The 24,363-nt window shown below is 39.2% G+C and overlaps 1 protein-coding gene across 3 annotated transcripts; it reads right to left on the bottom strand.

Moving 5' to 3' along the window:
- Positions 1-782: 782 nt before the first annotated feature.
- On the bottom strand, positions 783-24,063 carry LOC137171937 (breast cancer type 1 susceptibility protein homolog). Of its 3 annotated transcripts, none has more exons than XM_067576139.1 (21): positions 23,964-24,063; positions 22,410-22,498; positions 22,205-22,258; positions 22,028-22,108; positions 21,843-21,931; positions 21,719-21,755; positions 21,488-21,618; positions 18,241-21,030; positions 17,935-18,008; positions 16,699-16,834; positions 16,058-16,103; positions 13,137-13,240; positions 12,550-12,755; positions 12,380-12,467; positions 9,972-10,049; positions 9,732-9,772; positions 9,184-9,267; positions 6,858-6,915; positions 4,727-4,800; positions 4,046-4,106; positions 783-1,048 (listed from the first exon to the last, which is right to left on the bottom strand). In XM_067576139.1, the coding sequence occupies exons 1-21, from the start codon at positions 23,973-23,975 to the stop codon at positions 954-956; spliced, it is 4,428 nt and encodes a 1,475-aa protein (XP_067432240.1). In that variant the 5' UTR covers positions 23,976-24,063; the 3' UTR covers positions 783-953. The 3 variants fall into 3 exon arrangements, with proteins under 3 accessions (XP_067432240.1, XP_067432239.1, XP_067432241.1); XM_067576138.1 differs by having other exon boundaries at positions 13,137-13,243; XM_067576140.1 differs by having other exon boundaries at positions 13,137-13,243; positions 22,410-22,504; positions 23,964-24,054.
- Positions 24,064-24,363: the final 300 nt, after the last annotated feature.

Genomic DNA, 24,363 nt, shown 5'->3' on the forward strand with positions numbered 1-24,363 from the left:
GTTGTTAGTATAAAAAAAGCAATTTGAAGACATCACTTGAACCTTTAGGAAATTACCATTGTGAAATATCGTGATTTGTCACATTTTCCGGGATATTTTGTAAAACAATTCATAAATTATTAGAGTGTTTTAGATTGTACCTTTGTCACATAACACTTCCCTAAAACCCACTGCACACCAGTACAGCAGCTTTATCTTCTACTAGCTATTTTTTAATGTAGTCTGATCTGTGCCTTTTCTCCTCTCGGGGTTACATGAAAGCTAACAACTGTGCACAGAGAGGGGTCATTCTCCTGCCCTCATATGGCCCATTCCTCTAAATCTCTTCTCTCTCATTGCATTTCCACACACTGGCTGTTCAATAATTCAAGAAAACACTGTATAGAGCATGTTGCTGCATACAGGCTACGTTCAGGAAAGCTGCAGGCTTTCAGTCACAGAACCGTGGAACAGCAGTGGGAACACTGATGAACATGGATGACAAGAGCTTATTTAAATACATTAGACCCGACAGGAGACATCATCAAGTACTAAATTCTGGAAATGGGATTTTTTTTTTTAAACTCCCAAGGATTATACCAAGCATAAAGGCGTCAAATGTAGGATTACACTTGGCCTTGGGGTTCTGCTTTGACAGTGCAGTGACCTAAAACCAATTCAGCTCAGATATTATATGCTGAACCATGCAAAAATAAACATCATCTGAACCTGTATGGTGGGTGGCAATGATGGCTGTATATGTGTTACTTATACCTGTGCTACAAACACAAGACAAGACTCGATTCAAGGTCGGTTAAACTTTATGTACATCAGAACACACGCGCACACAAGACAGTGCTTTCTGTTTATCCACAGAACGGATGGATTACAGAACTGGACGTTAAAAAAAGGAGTCGTAAAAAGGGTCAAGAGAGGACAAATGCAGGACAGGATGATGGTGATGATACAACAGGTCATGTTGTATAGTTGCTGTAGTTTTGGAGGGTGTAGGTCGCCACCGTATCCAACAGCCAACCGCGAGTCACAACTGTAGCTTGTCTAGAGAGACCTGTGGAGTGAATAATAGAGATATTAAGTTCATATGTGTAACACTTCAGCTCCACTATGATATTCAGAGCTATGAGTTTTGAACCAGATAGTAGTATGCCTGTACTCTTAGAAAACTCAGCTGCTGAGACTTTAACTTTTCACTGTTTTACAACTGATGACACATCTGGCATTATTCCATACTGGCTTATATTCTAATTGTCAATAAATCCCATTAAAGATCAAAACTATACTGTTTTACTCCATTTCTCAATACTTTCAAAGTGTCACTTTCTCATGTATTGGTATTAGAGACAACATACATATTAATGGAGGTAGAAAGTGGTTTGGGCTTGCAGTACTCTCTAAAATAATTAAAAGTTTAAAGAATAAGTTGGTGTTTTATAGCTGCAATGATTAGTTGAATCAATTTGTCGATTGGCAGAAAAATTTTGATACTATTTTGATAACTGTATAATTGTTTGGGTTAATTTTTTTTAGAAAAAATCTCAAACATCTGCTGGTTTCAGCTTCTTAACTGTGAGGATTTCATGGTTTTCTTTGTCTTCTGTAAATGTAAACTGAATATCTTTGGATTTTGGACTGTTGGTCTGACAAAACAAGACATTTCAAGACACCAATGGGAAAGTATAACAGGTATAACAGGCGTATTTCACTATTTTCTCACATTTTAAAGACAAAATGACCAACCGATGAATCGATAAAATATTTGGCAGATTAATGAAAATAATCATTTGCAGCCCTATTGGTGTTATTCTGTATTTTTCTTATTGTCAACTAATTCCATGCAACAACCAAACCTAACACTCATGCATTTTGGTCTTTTCGTGGGTTTTGTTGACAAAACCGCCGGCCTTATCATTTAAATATGCACGACTGTCACCTAAAGACAAATATTCAATTATCATTACAGATAATGAAAAATAACTGGGAGAGAATAATTTAAAGATAACTGGAATAACAACACAAGAAATAAGATTCCAGACAGAAGTTCATTTCAAAATGCTGATCCAATCTGAACGTGTCTGCAAATTTGCAAAATAAGCAGCATATCCCTTTAAAGCGATAACTTGAACTAACAAATCCAGACTATGTCTTGTGAAACATAATCTGAAGTGTTTGATCATACTCAAATGCGCATTGCTATACGCCAACACATTTCCATTACATCAGAGAAGGGGTTGAGACAAAGACAGAGGTGTGTGTGATTTCAATCAATGGTGCAGAAAAGGAGGATAATGGGGGATAGAGAAGGGGAGGCTTGTGGAATACTCGATTACCTGCGCTATGAGTGCCAGAGGAGGCGGAAGAGGGAAAGCTGCATTAAATATGCAGCAGTGCAAATTAGGATGCCAGGAGGAGGAGGTGGAGGACGATGAGGAGGAGGAGGAGGAGGAGGAGGAGGAGGAGGAGGAGGAGGAGGAGGACGAGGGGTGGGGTGGGGGTGAGGGGGGGACTCAGAGGCACTTGCTCACTCTCTTGTTCAAACTGTCAGCTCTCTTGGTGCTATGGCAGCCTCTCTCTTCTGTGGCCAACTTGTTTTGACATTTCCCCCCCCCCCCCACCACTCCGATCTGACATTTTCTCTCGGCCATTTCTCTGCTGCCTAACTTCTTTCACACTTGCTTTCCTGGCAAGTCATTCCCCTCGCTCTTGTCGGCAATGTGGCTGGCAGCGTCTGCCATTTCACTGTTCACTGTCACTCTCCGACCGCCTATCACACAGGCGTTCAAATCCACGCACTGATGATGGATAGACAGGTGCACCAACTAGGATATTTGACCTTAAACTTTTTTTTAAGATTATTTATATACATCAGAAAGTTTTGTAAAATGAGAGATGATGACCAAACAGGCAGAGGAATAACTAACTTCAGCCTGGATATGCAGGATGGCAAACATTTGCGTACTAACCAGCTTATTATTTTGTTACATTAATAGAAAAAACTTTAACTTAAATGATTGTGTTTAGCAAGAAAACACCAGAAACATGATGTCATAAGGTAACGAAGTGGAGCTGAAAAGTTAACTTAACTACAACTTAACAGTCTTCGATAAATCTTCTGAATGACCTTAATTATGAAGTTTAGTATAGAGATGCTGGTATTATGTGAGGTCATGAAAACTACATCAACAAATATGAATAAAAAGGTGTAACTGCCTCATCTGGGTCAGAGGGATGTCAGTCAACCACAGTCCTTGGAAGAAGTCTAATCAGATAAGTGATAACACTTGTGTGGGTGAGCTGTGGGAGTGTAGGGCTTTTAAGTTAATTAAAAACTGTGTTTATGTTACAACAGTGAAAATTCTTATATAAGAGAAAAACTGTTGGAGAGCATTCTTATTGTTTGCTGTGGGAAATCTTTGATTCTACCTTGTCTGTTTTTTTCCTATAAAAGAATAACCTATTATGTGCCTTTTTGCTTATTTAAATGTTAAATTGTATTTGCACAAACATGTATTTTCATTATTGATTGTCTTTCTCTGTAAACTTGCTTAACTTACACTGTGTACTCCCTGATGCAGCGTCGCGTTCAACTTAAAAGTGTTGAGACATCACTTATTCTGGATCGAGATTTAATTATAACCTCATGTCTGGCCTCTTATCTTATTATTAATATCTTCTTTATATATCGCCAACTTCTGACAATATTTGAAACAAACTAATTTCTGCTGATGCTTGACGCCCATGTGATCCTCACAGATACAATACAAATACAAGTACAAAACACACAGACATAAACTCCATAGGTCTTCCTCTGTGCTCGAACCCCCCTGGTGAAGCCGTACATGAATTATGTAATCAGCTCCAGCTGCTGCTGTCAGTCTAATCCCTATGTTTATGAGCTCTGTATGTGAAAGAGTGTGTGTATGTGTGTGTGAAGGAGAGAGAGAGAGAGAAAGAAACTGAGTGAGAATGAGATAGAAGGTGTGTTATTTTGTGATCAGGTATAAAAGTAGCAGGTGAAAATGAAATTTTGTCCTCCGGTAAGACTCACTGCTGTATGAGGACGACCACGACTCTGATCCTGGCTGCACAATAACCAGCTGATGGGACTTCTGTGTAACAAAAAGCATAAAAAGTTAGCAAGACTTTTCTGTGGTTTCATGGTAGAGCATAATATAATATATACAGTACCAGTCAGAAGTTTGGACACACTTTCTTATTCAATAAATGTATATATCATGTACTGTACCAGATCAAATTACAGCCAGCAATGTTGGAAAGGAGTTATTATATTTTCATCCCTGACTGTTTTGAAACTTAACTAAAACATCCTTTGGTTAGGTTGTAGGGGTTATTGAGTCTGAGATTTTGACTATTTGTTGATTTTTGCTTTTTAATTGGAATTAATTAATATGGCATTTGCTTAACATCATTGCATTTATGTCCTACTTTAACAGAAAACCAAACCCAGGAGACAAATAATAATCATAAACTGTTATGGTGGTTGCAGCTTTGTGAATTAGCAGAATATAATGTTGGCAGAGACAAGCACTTTACAGTAGTCTAGTCCCTGCAGGAAATAGTTTGCTTAAATTATAAAACTTATAATATGATTCATAAGAATCATTCCAAGTGAGACATGCAATGTACTGCGAGGAAGGAAAAATAAACACAAAATCACAAAATCACAAGATGTTGAACGTCAGGTTGAGAGACAGGTAGAAACTCTTACCTGCTTACTGTCAAGGTGAAGAGGATCTGTCACTACAGCTGCTCCACATAACTCCACCATCCACTCCAATTCATCTAGAATAAACATACACGCCAATGTCAGCGGTGAAATGTTGACCGTTTTGGGGAAAATCAGAAAACTAATTGTAATTCTTGTTTACCTCTTTATCCCCTAAGGGGACTCGTGATGAGCTCAGACTTGCTTTGATCAGAGGGATGTACACAGGTCAATACTTAAGTCTCCTCTCAAATCAATGAGAACATCTCACTCAGTCAGTCAAAACACTTGGTTTTTAACCTGATTTAGGAAAATGTGCTCTTACCGGTATTTCAAGAGACACAACAAACAGGCCTTCAAAAAAAAAAAATGCAACCTTTAACATGTGAACACTCGATTAACTGGCTGTGTACTGTGTATATAACCTCATCATGTAACATACATAAACCTCAGCTATTAAATAATGGATGAAGTCCTGTCAGGCTGAAGAAAACAGACTCCATCCTCACGCTTGTGCCGTGTAAAAAAGAAAGTCTTTAAACTATGTGTGCTAGCTAGCAGATGTCCACCCATTAGCAAAGCTTCATCGATCCAGCAGGCAGCGGGAGGATGCTGCAGGAGCACTTAAAGAGCCCCGGGAAGAAAGAAACCAAAGAATGCTGCCTTGTGGGTTTTTTTAAGCAATGTGCCCCCTGAGACCTTCACCCATGATCTATCTGTCAATTCATCCATGTTGGAAAGGTAAAGCAAAATGTGTTTTCCCATGAAGGGCAACCGAACTCCTCTCAACCTTGAATTTGGAGGTTAATTACAAAAGCAATTAACAGTTTAAATTGTTAGGATTGAAGTCCACACATGAGTGCAGGAACTGTAAAGCCAGGCTTCACCTCATTTACACTGATTTTTTAGAAGCACTGTGTCTACAAGTGAAACATCATTCCCACTTTCTTTTCAGAAATAATTTCCAGGCAGCAAGCAGACTCCATAGCAACCGCTGTGCAATACGACAACACTGCACCAGAAATGTCTCATACATCTCCTTAGTCCGTATTCAATCCACCCACTCTCTGGAATCACTTGTCATTGTTCTCTAGTGGCAGAATGACAGGGGTTAAAAAACAGCACAGGTTTCAAGCTGTTCTTTGTGTCAGTCAAAACCTGTGTGAGCTACTCTCACTGTCCTTTTTATCGTCGTTTTTTTTTCTCTCCACCTTCTCTTTAAAGCATGGCGGGTGTCTATCGGAGTCCTGCAGGACACCAACATCAATAAAACTGAATAAGTGTGGTTGAGCAAGGTAATTCTTGATTCAGAAAAACAGAACGGAGGAAACAGCATGACGGCAGCTGGAAAGAGGCAACAATTCCGTGAAATAACACCTTAGGTTTTCCGCAGTAGTTTTCTTTGAAATCGTATGCAAATGAAAGCGTAAAAAAAAAATACTTGTTTTTGTGGTCAGTAATCAGAGACATTATTGAGGTGTTGAGATACCTGTGGTGTTTGAGTGCTGTGTTTCTCAGACAAACAAGAAACTGAACACAATTGCGCTAATGTTAGAGAGAAAAACTAAAGTAATAATAATGGATGATATATTTTTATGATATATTTGACTGTATCTGAACCTATTAAGCACCGTCAGCTTTCTCATTACATACATACATTTCATGGTATTAAGTAAAATTGCAGTTGTTGCAGTGAAAATTTCAAATTACCTGGATTAAAACTCTGGTGCCAAATTAATTTTAACAAAAAATTGCTCACTTTATGCAACCTCTCTGCTGGGCATGGACAGATTAAGTGAATTTTAGGTGATTTTTTTCCCAAAATGTCAGACTACTCTATTAATAACAAAATTTAAAGGCAACAAACAAACAAAAAGATTATTAGCCAATATGTTAACTGAGTTTTTAATCTCTTAAATTTTATTGATATTTGCCTCAAAACTCCAGTATTGGTCAGGCTCTACTGGAGCTCGAGATAGAGAGATGGAGAACGAAAGAGGGGGAGAGGGAGGGAGAGAGAGAGAGAGAGAGAGAGTGTACATGTATAGCTGCTGTAAGTGTTTCACGCTTTCACAGTGATCAGACATAACATCTTCGCTGTAGTCTATGATGTTGTTGCGATGTTGTTGTTTACCTGTAGTCATGTCTGTAAAAGGTCCTTGGAAGCAGATTTTGTAGTCCTTCATGAGCAGCTAAAAAGAAAAAGATGATAAAAAAAAAGTAAGGAAAAAAAAAAAAAAACTCCAATATGCAATATCTGCCAAACTTCTGCAGCAAAGCCAAAGAGAACATTTTATTCAGTGAATTTAACCTTCGGACAATGTTCAATAACACTGCATGTGATTGACTGCACCATTGCGACTGAGTGTGTTTCTGAACTCTTCACTGGTAGAGCTGAAGCACTTAACAAAGCATATTCCACAATTTATAACAGGTATTCCTCACTTACTGTGTAAAATAAAAACCACAGACCTTGTTCATTTTTTTTTTTTGCTCTCACTATAGTATAGTAAATTCAAGGATGAGTTGAACAGAAAAGAGCAAACAGAGCCACCCTCACCGTGGTAATATCACGCTTTAAGCACGCCCGACGCCGGGGACGTATTGTTTTATTGCACTCAGGGTCAATAAGCTTGCTTGAAATGGGAATGTAAAATTGTTTCCTTGAACCATGGTAGCGACACACAGTCTCATACAGTGAATGGCTGCATGTTTGGAGGATAAATGTCTGAGCTACTGGAGAGAGAAATACTCATTTCTCACACCTCCCTGTCCGTCCATAATGATCATTAGCCAGAGGTGCTTGGTGAGATGAAAAAGTGTTTCTGTTGCAGATTTTTAATTTAGACAACACCTAATGTCCTTGAGGGGGTATTAGAGTGGGTGACTTGATAAAGTACACGCCAGCCATATATAAGTGCAAGCTCATTCATACACACACACACACACACACACACAAACAAACACACACACATACACACCCAGAGTTGCTTTGACTGATTTCCTGGGCATCAACATTCTAGTGACAGACTCCCTGGCACTCCATTTCATCTGTTAGTCTGTTTGTCACAGTAGTGCAGGTGACAGAAAGTGAATATGAACAGGACAATCTGTCTGGCTCCATCAAAGTGCCGGGGCTGTGGTGAAGCCACTTAAATAAGCCTGAAATTACTAGCTAATTCAATTAGCAGGGGTTTCTTCAAAGGCAGCGATACGGCCAACATGACATCTAGCCATTTCTAATTTTCCCCCTCAGTGGCAACAGAACCGGTCCTACTTGGCCTTACACGAAGAGGAAAATTACCATTCGCTCTTTGCAACAAGACCCAAGCTAAGAGGCTGGTGCAATAGAAGGAAACTAGTTCAAGGGCTAGTTTGTTGTTGAGGCGCTTTATCTTCTTTTCTTCATAGAATCACTCTCTTCTTTGTGGTCAGGGATTGATTGTACACAGTAGGGACAACAATCGTTGTTATTAATAACCCGAGTTATTGATGATTATTAATGTTCTTTCTTTCTTTTTGTTTTAAGAGACCATTCAAGAGACCATTTCAATCTCTTGCTGTTTTGATTACTTTGTGAAAACTAGTGGACTGCGTGATTGGCTGACTGGCACCTCTTCACGTCATCTACTCTATCTACAATCTACAGTTAAGTAAAATTAAAGTCAAGTGATCTTAGATGCACAATATGTAACTACATAGCCGATCACACGAAACCATTTCATGTCACCTTTCCTGTCTATCACTGCTGTGCCGTCTAATAAGGTTGAAATGCCCAAAAATATCATTTAACAAAGAGCTTTGTGTTGTTACAGTAGAGTTTTAATATCTTCTAATGGGGCGGGTATTTCCAGGCACTTAAGGTGGAGAAAGAGGACGGATGATGTTTAAATCATAAAAACACGTAAAACTATAAACTACAGAACAGGAATGACAGTTAAAGTCACACGTTAACACGAACTCCTACCGCTGATTGAAGGTGGAAAGCAGCTAGTGGCTGAATCTGATATAAAAAGGAGATTAATGTGTTTGTACAAGGTTGCTGACAAAGACATTTTATAACATAAAAAGTACAAATTGGATGAATGTACAGATAGCCCAGCTGTCACTGTTTCCAATCTCCAAACAGAAACTAGTTTGGGGAAAAGGTGAACCTCATCATTATTCAAATGCTGACTTAAGTATGTGACGTCTTTGAATAGATCAGTTATCGGGTGAATGTTGTCCTGTCCTACAGTGAATTAGAAAAAAAAAAACATTTCTAGAAATGTAATGTTCAATGTGCAGGTATTTGAAATAAAAACAACACAGCTGCAGGTGAAAGCAAAGAGTGATATATATCACCATTGTTTCATTCGTTCAGGGAGATCCCTGCCTGCACTTCTTACCTTTGGAAACGTTTAGATCAGATAAGCATTATTGTGTAATAGACAGTCTTTTTCAGTGTGCGAGGGACTCACGTTGTTGTCATCAGTGGTGCGAGCTCTCATGGGGCCCTGGTGGTTGGGCCCATTCACAACGTCACCTCTCACTTCAAAGATAGTCTGTTGGAAGATACAGCAAATCTGTGTGTCAGTATATATGAAGCTCAGTCATGATGTTAGAACATATTTCCTGCTGGTATTATCTTTTTAATAACTGATGCAATTATTCACAAGTACACTAAACATCCTTCAGTGTGACAGGGTTCATCTTATTATTGAGTCCGAGTCCGTTTCCACATTCGCTGCGTGATGCATAAAACTGCTTACAGACCGGCCTAGACGTAGTAGAAATAAATTTAAATGAATGGCTGTACAAAACAAAGCTTGGCAAAGGATTGTACTTGCATAGCAAAGAACCAGATGCGGGGATTGCTAAAGCAAATGGATGACAAATAATGCATGAGGTATCACAGCAAACCACATGGAGAGATTCATCATGCAGCCTTAATTCAACATCGAGACATACAGAGATGTAACAGGGAATCACCGGCGCGCAAATTCAAGGAACGCACAGGCAAGCCTACCTCATCTAAGAGTTTCTTCTGTTTGAAGCACTCTGCAATCCCTGCGGAGAGGAAAGCGGAACAAGAACTTAGGAGCTTATTATCAGAAGCACAAGCGGTATCTTGGTGGCTACTGTATTATGTAACACTCCTTTTATTCCAGCCTATCTCTCCATCATTATGTTATGTTTTGTATTTAGAGTAATTGTTCTAGACCCATCGGTGAAAAGGGCTTGACGGTGAAGTTCAGTGGATACTCACACTGGAAGCTCACCACCCACTTCCTTCCTGCGATGCCGAGGAAGTACTTCAGCGTGCGCTCGCATACCAGTTGTTCATCTGGCAGAGAAAAAGAGAAGAAACAGAGATGTGTGAGAAAATATGCAACAGTACACGCAACCCCCTCCCCCCCTGCACTCACACCTTGCTTTAAAAAAAAAAAAAAAAACCCCAAACAAATCTCTTACTTTTGTTGACATTTCAGCTGTTATTTAATAAAGTGTTGCTGTCATACATCACGCTAAAAGCCCCAAAGGAATTTACTGGTTGACTCTTGAGGTTAAACAAAGTGGCGGAGCTCCGGAGAACACAAGTCACATTGGAAATACCAGCTGAGACACATGACAGTGACACAGATTGGAACACGTACTGCAGTATGTAAATACAGTCTGAAAACATGCTAAAAGCTTTATTGAGATGCAAAACAAAGCAAAAAAAAAACATCCTGCTTGACTAGCTATAACTATTCCAAGAAATTATTCCATCGCTATGTTAACATGTCAGCTAGTAAATGAGTAAAGCCTGAAGAAAAACAAAGTATTCCACCTTTATAAGTGCAGGGCTTGTTTCTTTTTAAACTAACAGCTATTGTAGGGATGATATATTCCTTTAACTGACACCTTTAAATTCATTTAAAACTTTTCAATTTAAAAAGTTAAAGTAGTTCAGTTCCCTTGATCTAAACCAAAGAAAAACAGATCTATTGTTGCCTTTTAGTTTTAGTGCAGTAAAGTTTATTCTGCTGACCCAAAGCAAATTGTGCACTTTTCTTTCTTTCTTTCTCTGACAATCAAAAAAGAACTCACACGGAGACAACTCGCTGATTATGAGCGTTGTCATTCGAGACCGCAAAAGGACTTCATCTGTCATAAATCACAGCATGTGGCGAAATCCGCACAGCGTGGGGCCGGATGCTCATTGTGATCGACACACACAATGGGTTAATTTGGTTAGCTTAGCTCGTGAATTCCTCCATGTGTCACATATCCATAATCACATAATACTGTGTTTGGTCTGGTTTTTTGTTCTAACAAACAACAAACAAAACCCACGGCAGAGTTTTTGGACGCGGTTTAAGAAGGTCTGGCGGTGGTTGTTTGGTCTAACTGAGTGGTTCTCAACATGAGGGTTGGGACCCCCCCCCCCAAAAGTGTCATAAGATGATTAATGGGATGGGAGAGAATAGAAAGTAATCAGTGAATTTAAATACTTTTATAAATGATTCTTAACACATTTGCAAAAATGTCTAAAAACATGTTTTCACTCTTGTTTGATGGGTAAAAATGGGGTCTGACTACTTCCTGAATCCAGTGTATTTCTTCCTCATAAAATCATATTTATGTTTCTGAATTCCCCTTTTCTTGTTAAATACTTGAAGTTTTAACCTTTCAAGTCTCAAAAATGTATTCAAATTACACAATTTAAGAAGAAAAGATCACTTTTTCAAACTGATCACAGCTCACAGACATATTGAACCTGTAATTTAAGGTCATTTGCAGACATTGCTTCGTGTTAAGGGGACATGAGCCAAAAAGGTTGGGAACCAGTAAGTCAACTTTTTTTGTTTGAATGACAGCCTTTTCACCAGCCAAACTGAATGAACAGTTCATTTAAACTGCACTCAATAGGTCACATGAACACAGCTTAGAGCAGCATATAGCCACACAGGTATAAATCACGGTTGATCAGGATGGTCAGGGGTTATTCTTCCTTCAAGAGATATAGTAATTACACACTGATTTGTATTCAAGACAAAATACACCTCTAATGGCTTAAAATTATTTTCTGCCAACAGTTAGAAGGGGACGTCTGCTGCTCCTTAACAACCTTTAACCGCAAAGATCAAGAAGCCCAGCTTTCCCTGTTTTTTGGTTGCCCGGGAAACAGCTGCCATTAAAAAGGCTTCTTAAACAGTGACAGTTAATATGGTGCTTTGGAGACAGCGAGCTTTGAAATTAAAAATAATCTATCAGAGAGGGTAATTAGCATAGAGCGGATGAATGGAGGAGCGAGTGTGTGGGTGAAAGAGAAACACAGAGCTTATCTCTAAGGAGTGCTTTAAAAAGACGCACAAAACTAGCTGTAACTACATGTAAGGAGAAAATGTTTCTCTGGAAAAAAAAAAAAATGCAAATGTTCTCGCTTGAAAAAACATTTAAACACGGGAACTAGAGAGATCTAAAGTGCAACTTTAAGAGCCAATTTAAATGCTCTAACGCGTATCAAGACAATTACCAACCATTAATTAAAGTGGATCAATTCAGTTACAGCAACGCTTGTAACAGTTACACTCTTAACTCATTTGTTGTCATATGTATTCACACGAGTGCGATGCATATATATATATATAGTTGTACTGCAAGACTAAACATGCAGGTGTGCGTACGTACCTGTGCACATTATGACATGTGTCACCTCTGGCGTCACCCGGGAAACCACACGGGCACCAACTCGCTTGGCAAACTTTTTAACCATTATCTGTAGACAGCAGGATGTGACTGGTTAACGAATCCTACAGTTAAATGTGCTCAATAAACATTTTCATTTACTGAATAGACACCTGTTCAGTAGGCTCTAATCCAGATGACACTAGCACCATTTTAGCTTTGTTCCTCTCTCTCTCTGGAGTGTTGTTTTCTTTGTCCTCTTGCCCATCTGATGGTGAGCCACCGCTCTTAAGTGTTTTGGCTGCTGAGCTTGAACTCGGTGCTTTGGAGGCTCCGGTGCCGTTTACATTTGGCCCTGTGTGTGTGGAGCGCTGCCCGGCTGAAGAGAGAGAAAAAACAAACAAGCAGAAAGTATCAACAACAGTCAGAAAGAACATCGTCTGACCAGAGATATCATAATCACATTTTTTGGTTATCTGGCACATAAACGCTGCCATGAACCTCTTGAACTCAGCTAAACTCAATCAAACCAAACCTTGCTGGCCTACTAAAAACATAATGGGAAGCAATAAAGAGTAACTATCCCTAAGTGGCACTTTTCCATACAGATCCCCCCGTGTGTGTGCTCAGAGAAACCAAATGGAAAAGTGTGGAATCGTCAAATAATATAAAAACATATGTGCTACTGAAAGTTAGAAATGCATCCCCCCCCCACAAAAAAAAACGGTTACATTTTCCAACATCACACCAGTAGCCTTACCCATCTCTGCAATGCCACCAGGCTTTGACACACTGGGCTGGGCGAGTCCTTTGCCATCACATGGTCGTGGATCTGACTCCCGTCCTGCGTCAACAACGTCTTTCCTGCTGAAGGGACGACATGTATATTAACTTTTGCTCCACACTGAAGGAGAAGAGCCAACATGGTGAAGACAGTAGCTTCAGCTGCAGGGATGTCCTATGCAGACCTGCAAGATCAATATCGGAGCCAATAAAAGCAATTTTATATTGATTGGTAGTGCATATATCAAGCTTGTGCATCTGTCTTCTCAACTATGCCACTAACTTAAAGCAGCTCTTGGTTGAAAAATGTAGATGAACTTAAATCTCACCAAATCCTGTCCAAACCTTCCTGCCATAACAGCTTCAAACTAGAAACTCCCAACAGAAATTGTACAAAACTCCATAACCATACTGGAAACCTTAAAAAATATATATATCTGTGATCTAGGCTATGTATGTTTTAATGATGTGCTATCCAGCTCTATCTAAACTGAATTTGGAATGACTAATTTGAATTACGCAGTGAGAAAGTATTAGGGCGGTGACACATACTTGTTGTTTTTGACTCAAACAGATTGGATTTGAAATGAAACAATAACTACAAGTGCTGACTCTCATCATTTATTTGATGGTGTTTATATTCACACCAGATGCGCAGTGTAGGAACAGTAGCCCCTCGTTACACAGCAGTCATCCAAATTTTAGGGGACACAAGAGATAGGACAAGATAAACTTGACTGAATAAAGTAATCAAACAGTATTTCATATATGGTTGCTGCTAATCCTTTGCTGATATCAGCAGGTATCTTCCTTGGTGATGCTCTGACACACCCTCACTGCAGTCATCCTCACTTGTTGCTTATTTCAGAGGATTTTTGCTTTAAGTCTGGTCTTCAAGTGAAACACACGAGAAGTTGGATTGATGTCAGGTAAATGACATGGACGATCAGGAACATTTTACAGTTTGGTGGTTAAAAAAGTTGTCTTGTCTGTGACATGTAAGGTCATTCTCCTGCTGCACTGTCCTAAAGCCGGGGGGATCATGTACCCCTTAACCTGAATAACATTATTTCATTTCAAATCCAATATGTTGGAGTCAAAACAATGAAAAAACACTGTCCTCATACTCTCTTACTGCACTATAAGTGTGCACTGTGAAAAGAACTATAAATATTAGATCAGAATTTGTTATTCGTGGGAATCAGTGACAAGAGACGACCTGATCGGTTTCTTTTATATCTAAAGTTTTAAAAGTTCTCTTTCTTTCTTTTCTTTTGGGTGCATGAGACTTCAGTAAAAACTGGCGACGTGCCTACATTTAAATTACCTGTACGAAAGTGATAACGGCTCATTGAAAACTTGTCATATACTCCAGGGCCAAAACATTCTTTCCAATTTCACCAGCGTGCTCGTGGAATCTGCGCTTTTTAATTTAGAGCACAAACTCCTGTCTTGTAAAGCAAAGCCCCTTCCATGTTTTTATCTGCCGTCTCTCTCCATCTTTCCTCCCTCTCTCTCTCTCTCTCTCTCTCTCTCTTGCCTGGAGGACAGCACTTAGAACCCTGCAAGGCGAGAGGTTGGAGGGGGGGGGGGGGAGGAGTGCAGTCAAGCAGGAGAGATAAATTACTGTGGCAACACAAGTTTCTCTCTAAGTGCTCTAAATGACATATAAGATGCAGTCAGTAATGACTTTTTTATTCTCCACAGCATAAGCAGATTCTGGGTTCATTAGTGAGATTATCCGCCTGTCCTCTTGAGATGCATCACCCTGAGAGAGAACAAGACCGGCGACACACAGACACTCACTAACTTTCTCCTTCAGTTACAGACTGAAAGAGACCAATTACATGCCACTTGCTCCGGTTACTGTTCTGCTTAATATGGCTGTACTGAAATATAGGTCCATTTAAAATGTATTAACAATGTATACAACTCTCTAAGAAGAGAAATGCAAAGCGCTGAGGCAGATATCATTTAATTACATTTATTATTGAAGACAGGTTTGACAATAAGGATTGTCACTTGCCCTGAAGCCAAAAACACTGGCGTGCCACGACTAAAAAAAAAGACTTTCTGCTATCATTTCTCATCTAATTGACAACTTTTCTTGTTGCAAATTGTCTTGTATTTCAGTTTGAAAACCATCACAGTCACTTAAAGTTACTGGCAATTACCACAAATACAGAATAAATGTCCATTATAGGACCAGGCAGATCCAAAGTCATATGCCTACAAATCTCTCCATCAACTTAAACGTATTATCAGACATATAAACAGAAAGAATTGCCATCCGCAAGAATTTCCGCTCATTAGGAATGACAACTGTAAATCCGGTTTTTAAATGTCCAATTCCTGAATCGTTTGGCTGCGATACAATCAGTTCCTTTAATCATTTCCTGTGGTCTTCAAACTATGACCTCATGTTGGTAAGCAAGCTTTCATGTTTCTATCATGTTGGAAGTGAGCCATGCTAGTCAGTATTTCTGTGGTTTGAGTGTGGTTGTACCTGATGCTTGTTGTTTCAGTAAGACTGTTTACTTTTTCCTGAACAGAGATGAAGCAACAAAGCTTTAAACACCTGTGTGTACTATTTTTCCTGCAAACTGTTGTTGTGTTACTTTTTATCATTTTAATGTTTCTTTTTTAATATTTTGCAGTGTTATTTATTATATATAGAAAACTTTATTCAGAGACAAAATGTTATTTACTTTTCCATCCAGTACGGCTTACGGTAATAAATTACTCATTTACTTATTATTAAACAATGGTTAATCAATGGTTATTTCATTTATTTTACTTCACTGTTTTGTTGATTTTCACTTTTTTCGTGGCAAGAGGAAAAAATCTACCTAACATTTCTACATATTGGTACCAAAAGTTACCATTAAAAGGCATTACCTGTCTGAACTTTGGTCACATGGAGGGGGTCTGTGTGTGTCTGGGCCTGGGGACAAAAAAAAAAATCATCACATTTCTGTCAGCTGTCATCATCCAATCTAATCCATGAGTTTAACTAAAAAATAAAGACGTCAGTTTGGGGTCACTGTGATGTGATACATTTCTTAGAAAAGAAGAAAGAAGTTGATCTGTGATTCATATAAGAATTAAAACATTTTCATGTTCAACACCACTAAAACAGCAGCAGTGAAAATGTAGGGCTGCGACTAAAAATTATTTTTCATTATTGCATAATCTGCAGATTATTTTCTCAATTACTTGAGCAATCGTTTGGTCCAATAAATGTCAGAAAATAATGAAAAGTGCCCATCCCAATTTTCCAGAGCCCCAATTGACATCTAAAAAAAAGCTTGTTTTTTCCAACCAATAGTCCAAAACTCAAAGACATTAAGTTTAATATCAGAGAACTTAAAAAAACAGCAAATAGTCACATGTTAGAGGCTGGAGTGAGTGAATTTATGCTCAAGAAATTAAAAAAAAAGAGAGAGAGATCAAAATAGTTAATTGCCTGTCGATCAACTAACTGATTAATTGACTAATTGTTTCAGTTCTAAAGAGGCCTACATTTGTTATATGCTTACCTGTGGTCTTGGAGCTCTGATGTGTTTCTGAGGGGACTTTGCTGGCAGGACTGCCCTCTTTCTCCTGAAGCACCTCTGTAACCAGAGCCATCAACTTCTCCAGCCTCACCAGCTCCTTCTGCATCTCAATCTTTTGCTAAAAGAGCAGAAAATACAGTTAAGAAGAGAAGCTTATAATTACAAATGAGTCATACCGTTTAACATAATACACGGGGAGGGAAGGGATAGCGGTAAGAGGAGAAGGAATGCTGCAATACAACTTTTACTACAATAACATAGAGGGACACAAACTGGCTGGCTGCACATTTGGTGTCTTGCAAAACAAAAACAACTGTCAATCAGTGAAGAGGGACTAACACTCATCCAGTCAGTCATTATTGGAAGGAAATTGGTGTTTCTGCTGCCAGACAGCAGTTATTGAGGAGAATATATGGCGGAATAAGTGAGTGAGCACTTAGATTTAAATAATATTTTAAGTATATGGAGGAGGTTAGAAAACGAAAGAGAGAACAGCTTTCAATTGAGGCGGGTAAAATCTCAGCTCCATAATAGCCACAATGTGTTGAGTTTACTTATTACACAGCCAGCATCAGACTTTGTTACTTAATGATACGATTTATATGTCTAAAAAACAAGTCTAACACTGCTTCAGTAGGCTGATACCTTGAATTTTATCCCTTGAGTTTACAATGCAAGTGCATTGATTATGTATGAACCTCAGTTACATTAACTCGGGCATTTGTGCGCACAAACACACAATACAACAATACCAACACTCTGTTTGCTCAGATGTGTGTAATCCTGGGCCTTTTTCTAAACCCCGGGGCGTGAAACCTGAACTCCCAGTCAAATACAGTCGACAGATAACATTGAGAGCGCTGGAAGATGGATGAGGGAGAAAACAAGAATCATCTCCTAGGCTGCATTTCCTCTAACGTAAATGAAATGCAATTCAGAAAGCTGCTGAGGGGGACATTTTTTACTGAGCGAGGTAGTCTGTCATCCAGGAGCTGACAGGTTTGGTTTGGGGGAAATGTGTTGGCTGCCCTCTGTAGGGCGTAATGTGACAGTGCATCATTAAAAAGAAGATGAAGAAACAGAGCAATTTCTCATGTTGGATTTAATGGAAAAAATCTCACTTTGACACAAACTAAATCAGATCCACTTAAAAAAAGAGTGTATTTGTAGATATATATAAAACAAAAGGAAAGTAATTGAGAACATAATTATATTTACCTGAGTGACAAGGACTTCGCTCGAGAATTGTGATGATTCCATGGAAACGCCAATGTCATTTACTGGAACATCACCTGCAGAGAAGAAAAAAATCTAATTGCTTTGTGTCTGAACACTTGAGATTTTTTTCCCACATCTTCTAGATACAGACATTTTTAAAGTGGGAAACAACAGCAGAACAAGCACATCTTTTGCAGATGCATAACAAAAGAGAAGATTCATTGCGTTGTGTAATCTCAGCAGGCTGTAAAAAAACCTTAAAATGAAGCCGTAAAAACTTATTTCAGCTACTGAGAATCGACTTACATTCATCTGGCGTGCCGAACAAGTCCACAGACGCCTGGCTGGAATCAATGCAGTCCGGGCTCGGGCACGCAGGTGGACGGCTCAGCTGCTCTGCTGCGTCAGCTGTAACACATGCACCTTCACATCTGAAGTCTCCCTGATCTTGAACACTGTCATCCTGGCGCGCCGCGGAGGGAGGAGCTGATGTTCCGAAAATTTGGGTCAAAGTCGGTAATTCTTCTTTGGATCCGCTGCAATCAGACTCGGATGAAGACTCGAGCCTCTGAGACTTCCTCCTCTTCCTTGGGTTGCTCTTGATGGAGGAATGGACGCTGTGCTCTTCACTTCCACGGCTGCTTGTCTTTGTTTCATGGCTCAGTTGGACAACTGGTATTCCAAGGCCGTCGGGAGTTAAAGAGGACTCTGCATTTAAGAAGTGTTTTCCAGAGCCGGCTGAATTTTCCGGTGAAATGCTGTCTCTTATCTTCTTCACTTTGTCAGCATCCGTTGCAGTACAACCAAGCTCACTGTCTGTGATTTGAGAACACCTTGTGGGTTCATTTAACTCCCCGTGCTCACCACCTCCAGACAACTCAACAGCTGCAAAACAGAGCCCAGAATCTACTATCTGAGGGACAACAGAAAAGTGAGGACTCTCTATTTCACATTTTGACACTTTATTAGGACTGAGGGCACTACTGACACTATTCCCGAGGAGACAGTTACCAGCACTGTCCTGAACTGAACTACTCGTATCAGGGATCAGCCCTTCTTCTACTTCTTGTTCTGCTTTGTTGGCAACTCTATTTTTTGTCAGGATGGGCGAGTTAGACGGGGGTATCCAATCACTACAAGATAAGTTGTCATTGTCTTTTAACACATCTTGGTTAGTGATGTCAAATTTTCTCTGTTGTTTAGCCTGTTTGACACCAGAACCAGCATCATTTCTCTCCTCGTGCACATTTTCTTCACCTAAACCACGGCTCCTTTTCACATTTGGACCGCCGAGATGGAAAGATTTCCTTTTAGTGGTTTTGAAGCTCCTGAGCAGTTGCTCTGTGTCCATCTCGCTGTCATTCTTATCCTCCTCGATTTCTGTACTAGCACATTTAGTCTCACAAACTGAAGTCTGCGATGGGATATTATTTGGGAATTGATCAGTTGGATTGTCACTTTCAAGTGCTGGATCTTCTACAGCTGGACTTGTAGAGCTTGGGACCATGGGTGCAGCACTAGCCTCAGACAGAGTTTCAACAATGGACTCTTTGACAGATGTAACATCTTCTGTTGGTCTGGGAGGAGATCTTCTTTCACCAGACTCCAAGTTTTCAATCCCTCCTATATCTTGATCATAAACACATCCATTTATTTTGGCCATGTTTCCGTTCTTAGGTGAGGCCAAATTACCTGATGTTCCACCATTAGCGTCCTCAGATTGCTCCGACACATTGCTGTCTTTTCCAGGAACATTCGTTCTAAAGTTTGTCGGGGCACATACTTTCTTGTGACCTTCCTGGACTTCCTCGGCAAAGAGTTGAAGCCTTCTGCTTCTCCTGGTGCTCCTCATAATGGGGGTTCCTTGGTCCTCGCTGCTAGGGTAATTCTCAATATGAACTTGTACTTCTTCTGGCTTTTGTCTACTTTTAGGACTGGTTTCTCCATTTTGAACTCCAACCAGAACAAGGGGCTTCGGCACTCTGACAGGCTTGCCTTTTTCTGACTTAGTGTTTTTACCCTTCCTCTTGTCAGTTTTCTTTTGTTCAGAACTTTCCACTTTTGCCTTAGCTTGCTCTTGCAAATCACTGTCAACCTGCTGCATAGTGCTACGCATCCTTCTCTTTGACTTTCTTTCTGGTTGACGTGGTTCAATATCAGACCCAAGACAGGAAACCTCATCTTTGCCATTGTTATTGTCTCTTTCTGGAATGCTGTTCAATTCTTCCCCGTTCTTGTCTTTGTTCTCCTTTTCACTATTTTCCTCTGTGACTATCTCTTCTGCTTCTTTATAAATTTCACTACAGGTGTCATTTACTTGTGCTATCATTTGTTGCTCTTCTTCCGTGACACTTTCTTTTTTATCTTCAGAGCTGGTTTTCTTTACACAATCAGCAGAAGTGAGGCTGTTCTTCTTTCCTTTGGATACTTTTTCAGGTGTCATGTTTTCTATAGTTGAGGGGTGTGTCAGTGGTTTGACAAACACTTTTTGTGGAGGAGAGATGTTTCTATTCCCTCTTCGGTCTCTTTTGTAGACAACCCCGAACACCTGCTCTTCAAGCGCTTTAGCACGATCCTCTCTCTTAGGATTTACATCACTGTAGCGTAGATTGACGTGTATTGTTGAAGTGGAAGACAAGCTGTCAGAATCGTCTGGGTCACAGGTGTCTTCGGTGGGTTTCTCTAACTCAAGACTTTCCTCCGTTGGAACTTTCATGAGCCACTCAGCAACCTTCTCAAGACTTCTCTTCTGTCTCTGCTCTAAAATCTTGTCAGGTTCCAAATCCTTTTTCTGCTTCTTCCTTGAGGACTGTCTTCGAGGTTGGTTTTCTGTCTCATCTGGAATTAGTAAAGGATGAAGAGAGGATTCCTCCAATTTGGCATTTCTGATTTTGCTCCTAGTTCTGTGTGTTGACGTCGCCTTTTCAACAACTTCTGACGTCTCTGTTTCTACTGGTTCCACGTCATCTGTAGGGCTGGGCGGTTTCTTTTCTGAAATTGGTAGAGCTCCACCGAGGCCGCTGTCAAGACCTTCATTTTCTGTTGTCAAGGGACTCGTGTCTTCAAGTCCCATCAGTCTTGCAAATCCATTCTGGGCTAAAAGAGGATGGAGAAATTACAAATTCTTAACCTTTAAGAACACACACTTCCCGAAAGATGTGCATAATGCATCACCATCACCTATTAACTCCACTGTTATCGACTTCTACTACTACTGCAAAATTGTTACCATAACAGATGCAATAATTAACATATATCACTTGTCACATTCCACCACACAAAGACTTCATGACTGAACTGTATCCTAAAGTAGGCCCATATTAAATTAAAGCCAATCTAATTTAGATATGTTTCTTTATCCAACTAAGCACTTCAGAACTGCAACCACACTTTAACCAAGGCTGGCTTAACATGACTTTTTTCTAGACCACTAATAATACCATTTATTCTAAATTACTATAAAAAGAGCTTGTAAATAAAAGTAAATATGACAACTGATTCGAGGTTTAAAAAAAAACACATGACCCACCATATAAGGCCAATAAGATTTTACCTGCTACAGTTGAAGAGTGAGACATTGGAAGATCATCATTGTCTACATTTTCCACGTTGTCAGCATCAGTACCAGGTGTATCCCCAGACGACATATTGTGAGTATGTTCATTAGCTTCAGCATATGTGACACTGGTTAAAGGAAAATGCATTAGGTAAGCTACAATTGAAATTGAATACAGTGAGTGAGTAACTGAGGATAAGTGTTACTTGGACTAAAAGTGTTTCTTACCCTGATTGTCTTTTTTGCTGGGACATTCCAGTAAAGTCTGAAAATGTAAAATTAATGTTGTTAGATAATGTAATGTAAGTCAGTTTCACAAAGTTATTTCAAGAAGTCGGTGATGTAGCCTTACAGTTTGTGCCGGTGTCATGTTCATATGCCTGTATCATATCTTGCAATCCTGCTACAAGTCTCTGAAACCCTGGGCTCTCCCGCAAACTCCTGCATGAGTCAAAAACATGTGAGTGTTATAATATAATAATGTAAATATTAAAAACAATGAACTTTCAATATGTCATTGTACTGATTATGTCCAACCTTTTCGTTATCTCGGCTTTACACACTGGACAGCTGGCTCTGTTTTGTTTGGTGTTGTCCAAAAGCTTCGACATACAAAATCTGGTGGAATAGAAAAATGTGCATATTCCTTATGAGTGCATTTAAAAATATTTACAAAAGTTTACATAATCAATCATCTAAACAAATGTTACTTACTTGCAAAACTGATGGTCACACTTAGTAGATACAGGTGCAGTCATTAAATCCAGACTAATGGTGAAAGAAAGTATGGAGTAAGTACAGAGCCTGACAGTTTTCCTAAATTACAATCCTCATCTTACAATATACCAAAAATACTAGAGATAAGATGAGAATGGATTTGGCTTATTTAACACATCTTTTTGTTCTGAATGACACTCACCATATGGGGCACTGCAGAGTCTCCCAAAGGACTGCGATCCCCTTTTTGACATCTGTGGCATTTGGGGTTTTCATGGTGTTTTTTAAAAGCTACAACTGAAAAATCAGAAGACAAACACAGGTTGTCAGAGTACTACTAAAAAAAAAATACATAGGTAAGTATTTTCCACAGCTGAATGACAGTCCTTTTGTATTTGTTTGTCAACCTTTAAAATGCCCTTTAATGAAACAAAACTTAGTGAAAAAAAGAAAACAACCTTCTCTATGTGATGAACAGTATGTCAGACTGGCCCTGCGGCAGCAAAGTTACGATGGCTGTATAACTGTGTGTACTTTTGGTCATGTCACATCTACTGTACATGTAGCTTTGTTTTCCAGGTAGCTAGCTTTAATGGATCATGTAAATAGCAGGTTACTAAGGCTGCTAACAGTTAGAGTAACATAAGGTGGCCTACAACACACATATAGATACACTGATTATTCAGCACGACATCCTAAATGGCTGCTGTCACGTATATTAATTGGACACAGATACGTTAACTGAAATGAGTCGTGTCAGCTACTTAATTATTAAAGTCCTGCTCCACTCAAAAATATGTTTTCTTCTTGTTCCTACAGTTAAATGTTTGAGCTTCACTGTGCAGAATGATGTATGTGCAAAGTTTGACACTAGAAGGCCGTTTTCACATTCATCTGCTGATTGCTTATTGAAAATCTGATTTTAAGGGGTGGGACTACAAGCATGATATATGACATCACAACTAGTTTGGAAGCCAATTATGGTTCAATAGGAAATTTACACAAGTGAGATGTGGAAACTTGAAGCCTCCAGCACACATACATACAAAGAATACAGTGTAATTTACATTACAGTGAGTAGGAGACATCTTGTGTCCAGCAGTTAAATTTGTGAAATTAACAATGTGTATATTCATAGATAATGGATTTTTAATGAGGGAGAAGGAGTAGATGTCATTTAAAGGATATTAACGTGGTAATCATACTTTTATGTGGAAAAAAACATAACAGACACATATCATTGTTCCAAGCAGAGTATTTTTATATGTCCTAATACATGTCTGGAGGGGATCTTTAAGTTTGTAAAATGCTTCAGTCAAGCAACAGTCTAGTGGAAGGGTTAGCAGACCAGTCAATAATCAGTGTATGCGATTAACTTTGCATAGCTGTGACACTGAAAATCACTTTGTGGCACCATTTTGAAAAAGCAGAATACAAACAGCAATGATGACATCCGTGAAATCACTCACAATTAACATTGATCGTTACCTTATAAAACACCGTTTAATGTTAATACAGTTTTAGCTGATGTTGACATTAAACTAAACATCGGGCTGGCTACCTGCTATCATGTTTTCAGAGGTTACACAACCATAATACATCCATTTTCACAACTAGGTTGGCTCTCTTTCTGACTTTTGAGGTTGAGACACTCGACGGTAACACGTAGAGAGACCAATAGATGACTCAAAAAGTAGTTCACTGTTTCTGAAATGTCGCTGGCTAATAGCTAAAAGGTGAATGTTTGCAAATTTACCTTTTTCTTCATACAAGCTGAAGTTGCCAACAGGAATCATCCGCTTCAGTTTTCCCGCAACTATCATCTTCTTCTGTTTTTACATAACGGCCGTTTGCAGCTGATGTCACAGCGCCACCGACTGGTCCGGAGGGTGAAACACTCCTCCATCAAAATGTTTTTATTCACTCCTTTCTCTTATCTTTTTTGCATTTAAGTAGCAAGGTTCAGTCTAATTTGGACAAGTAAGACAAAAAGACTAGATAAAAATAGTTATAATATATGCAACCGAAGTTTAATTTGGAGGTAAAGCACTGAAGGATCTCAGCTACTGCACTAGCCTCTGACATTATCACTTGTTGCAGTAATACAATCTAATTGTATATTACATTGCATGAATCGCATGAATTATATTATTTAT

This window comes from Thunnus thynnus, chromosome 20 (assembly GCF_963924715.1).
Source record: "Thunnus thynnus chromosome 20, fThuThy2.1, whole genome shotgun sequence".
Lineage (NCBI taxonomy): Eukaryota > Metazoa > Chordata > Actinopteri > Scombriformes > Scombridae > Thunnus > Thunnus thynnus.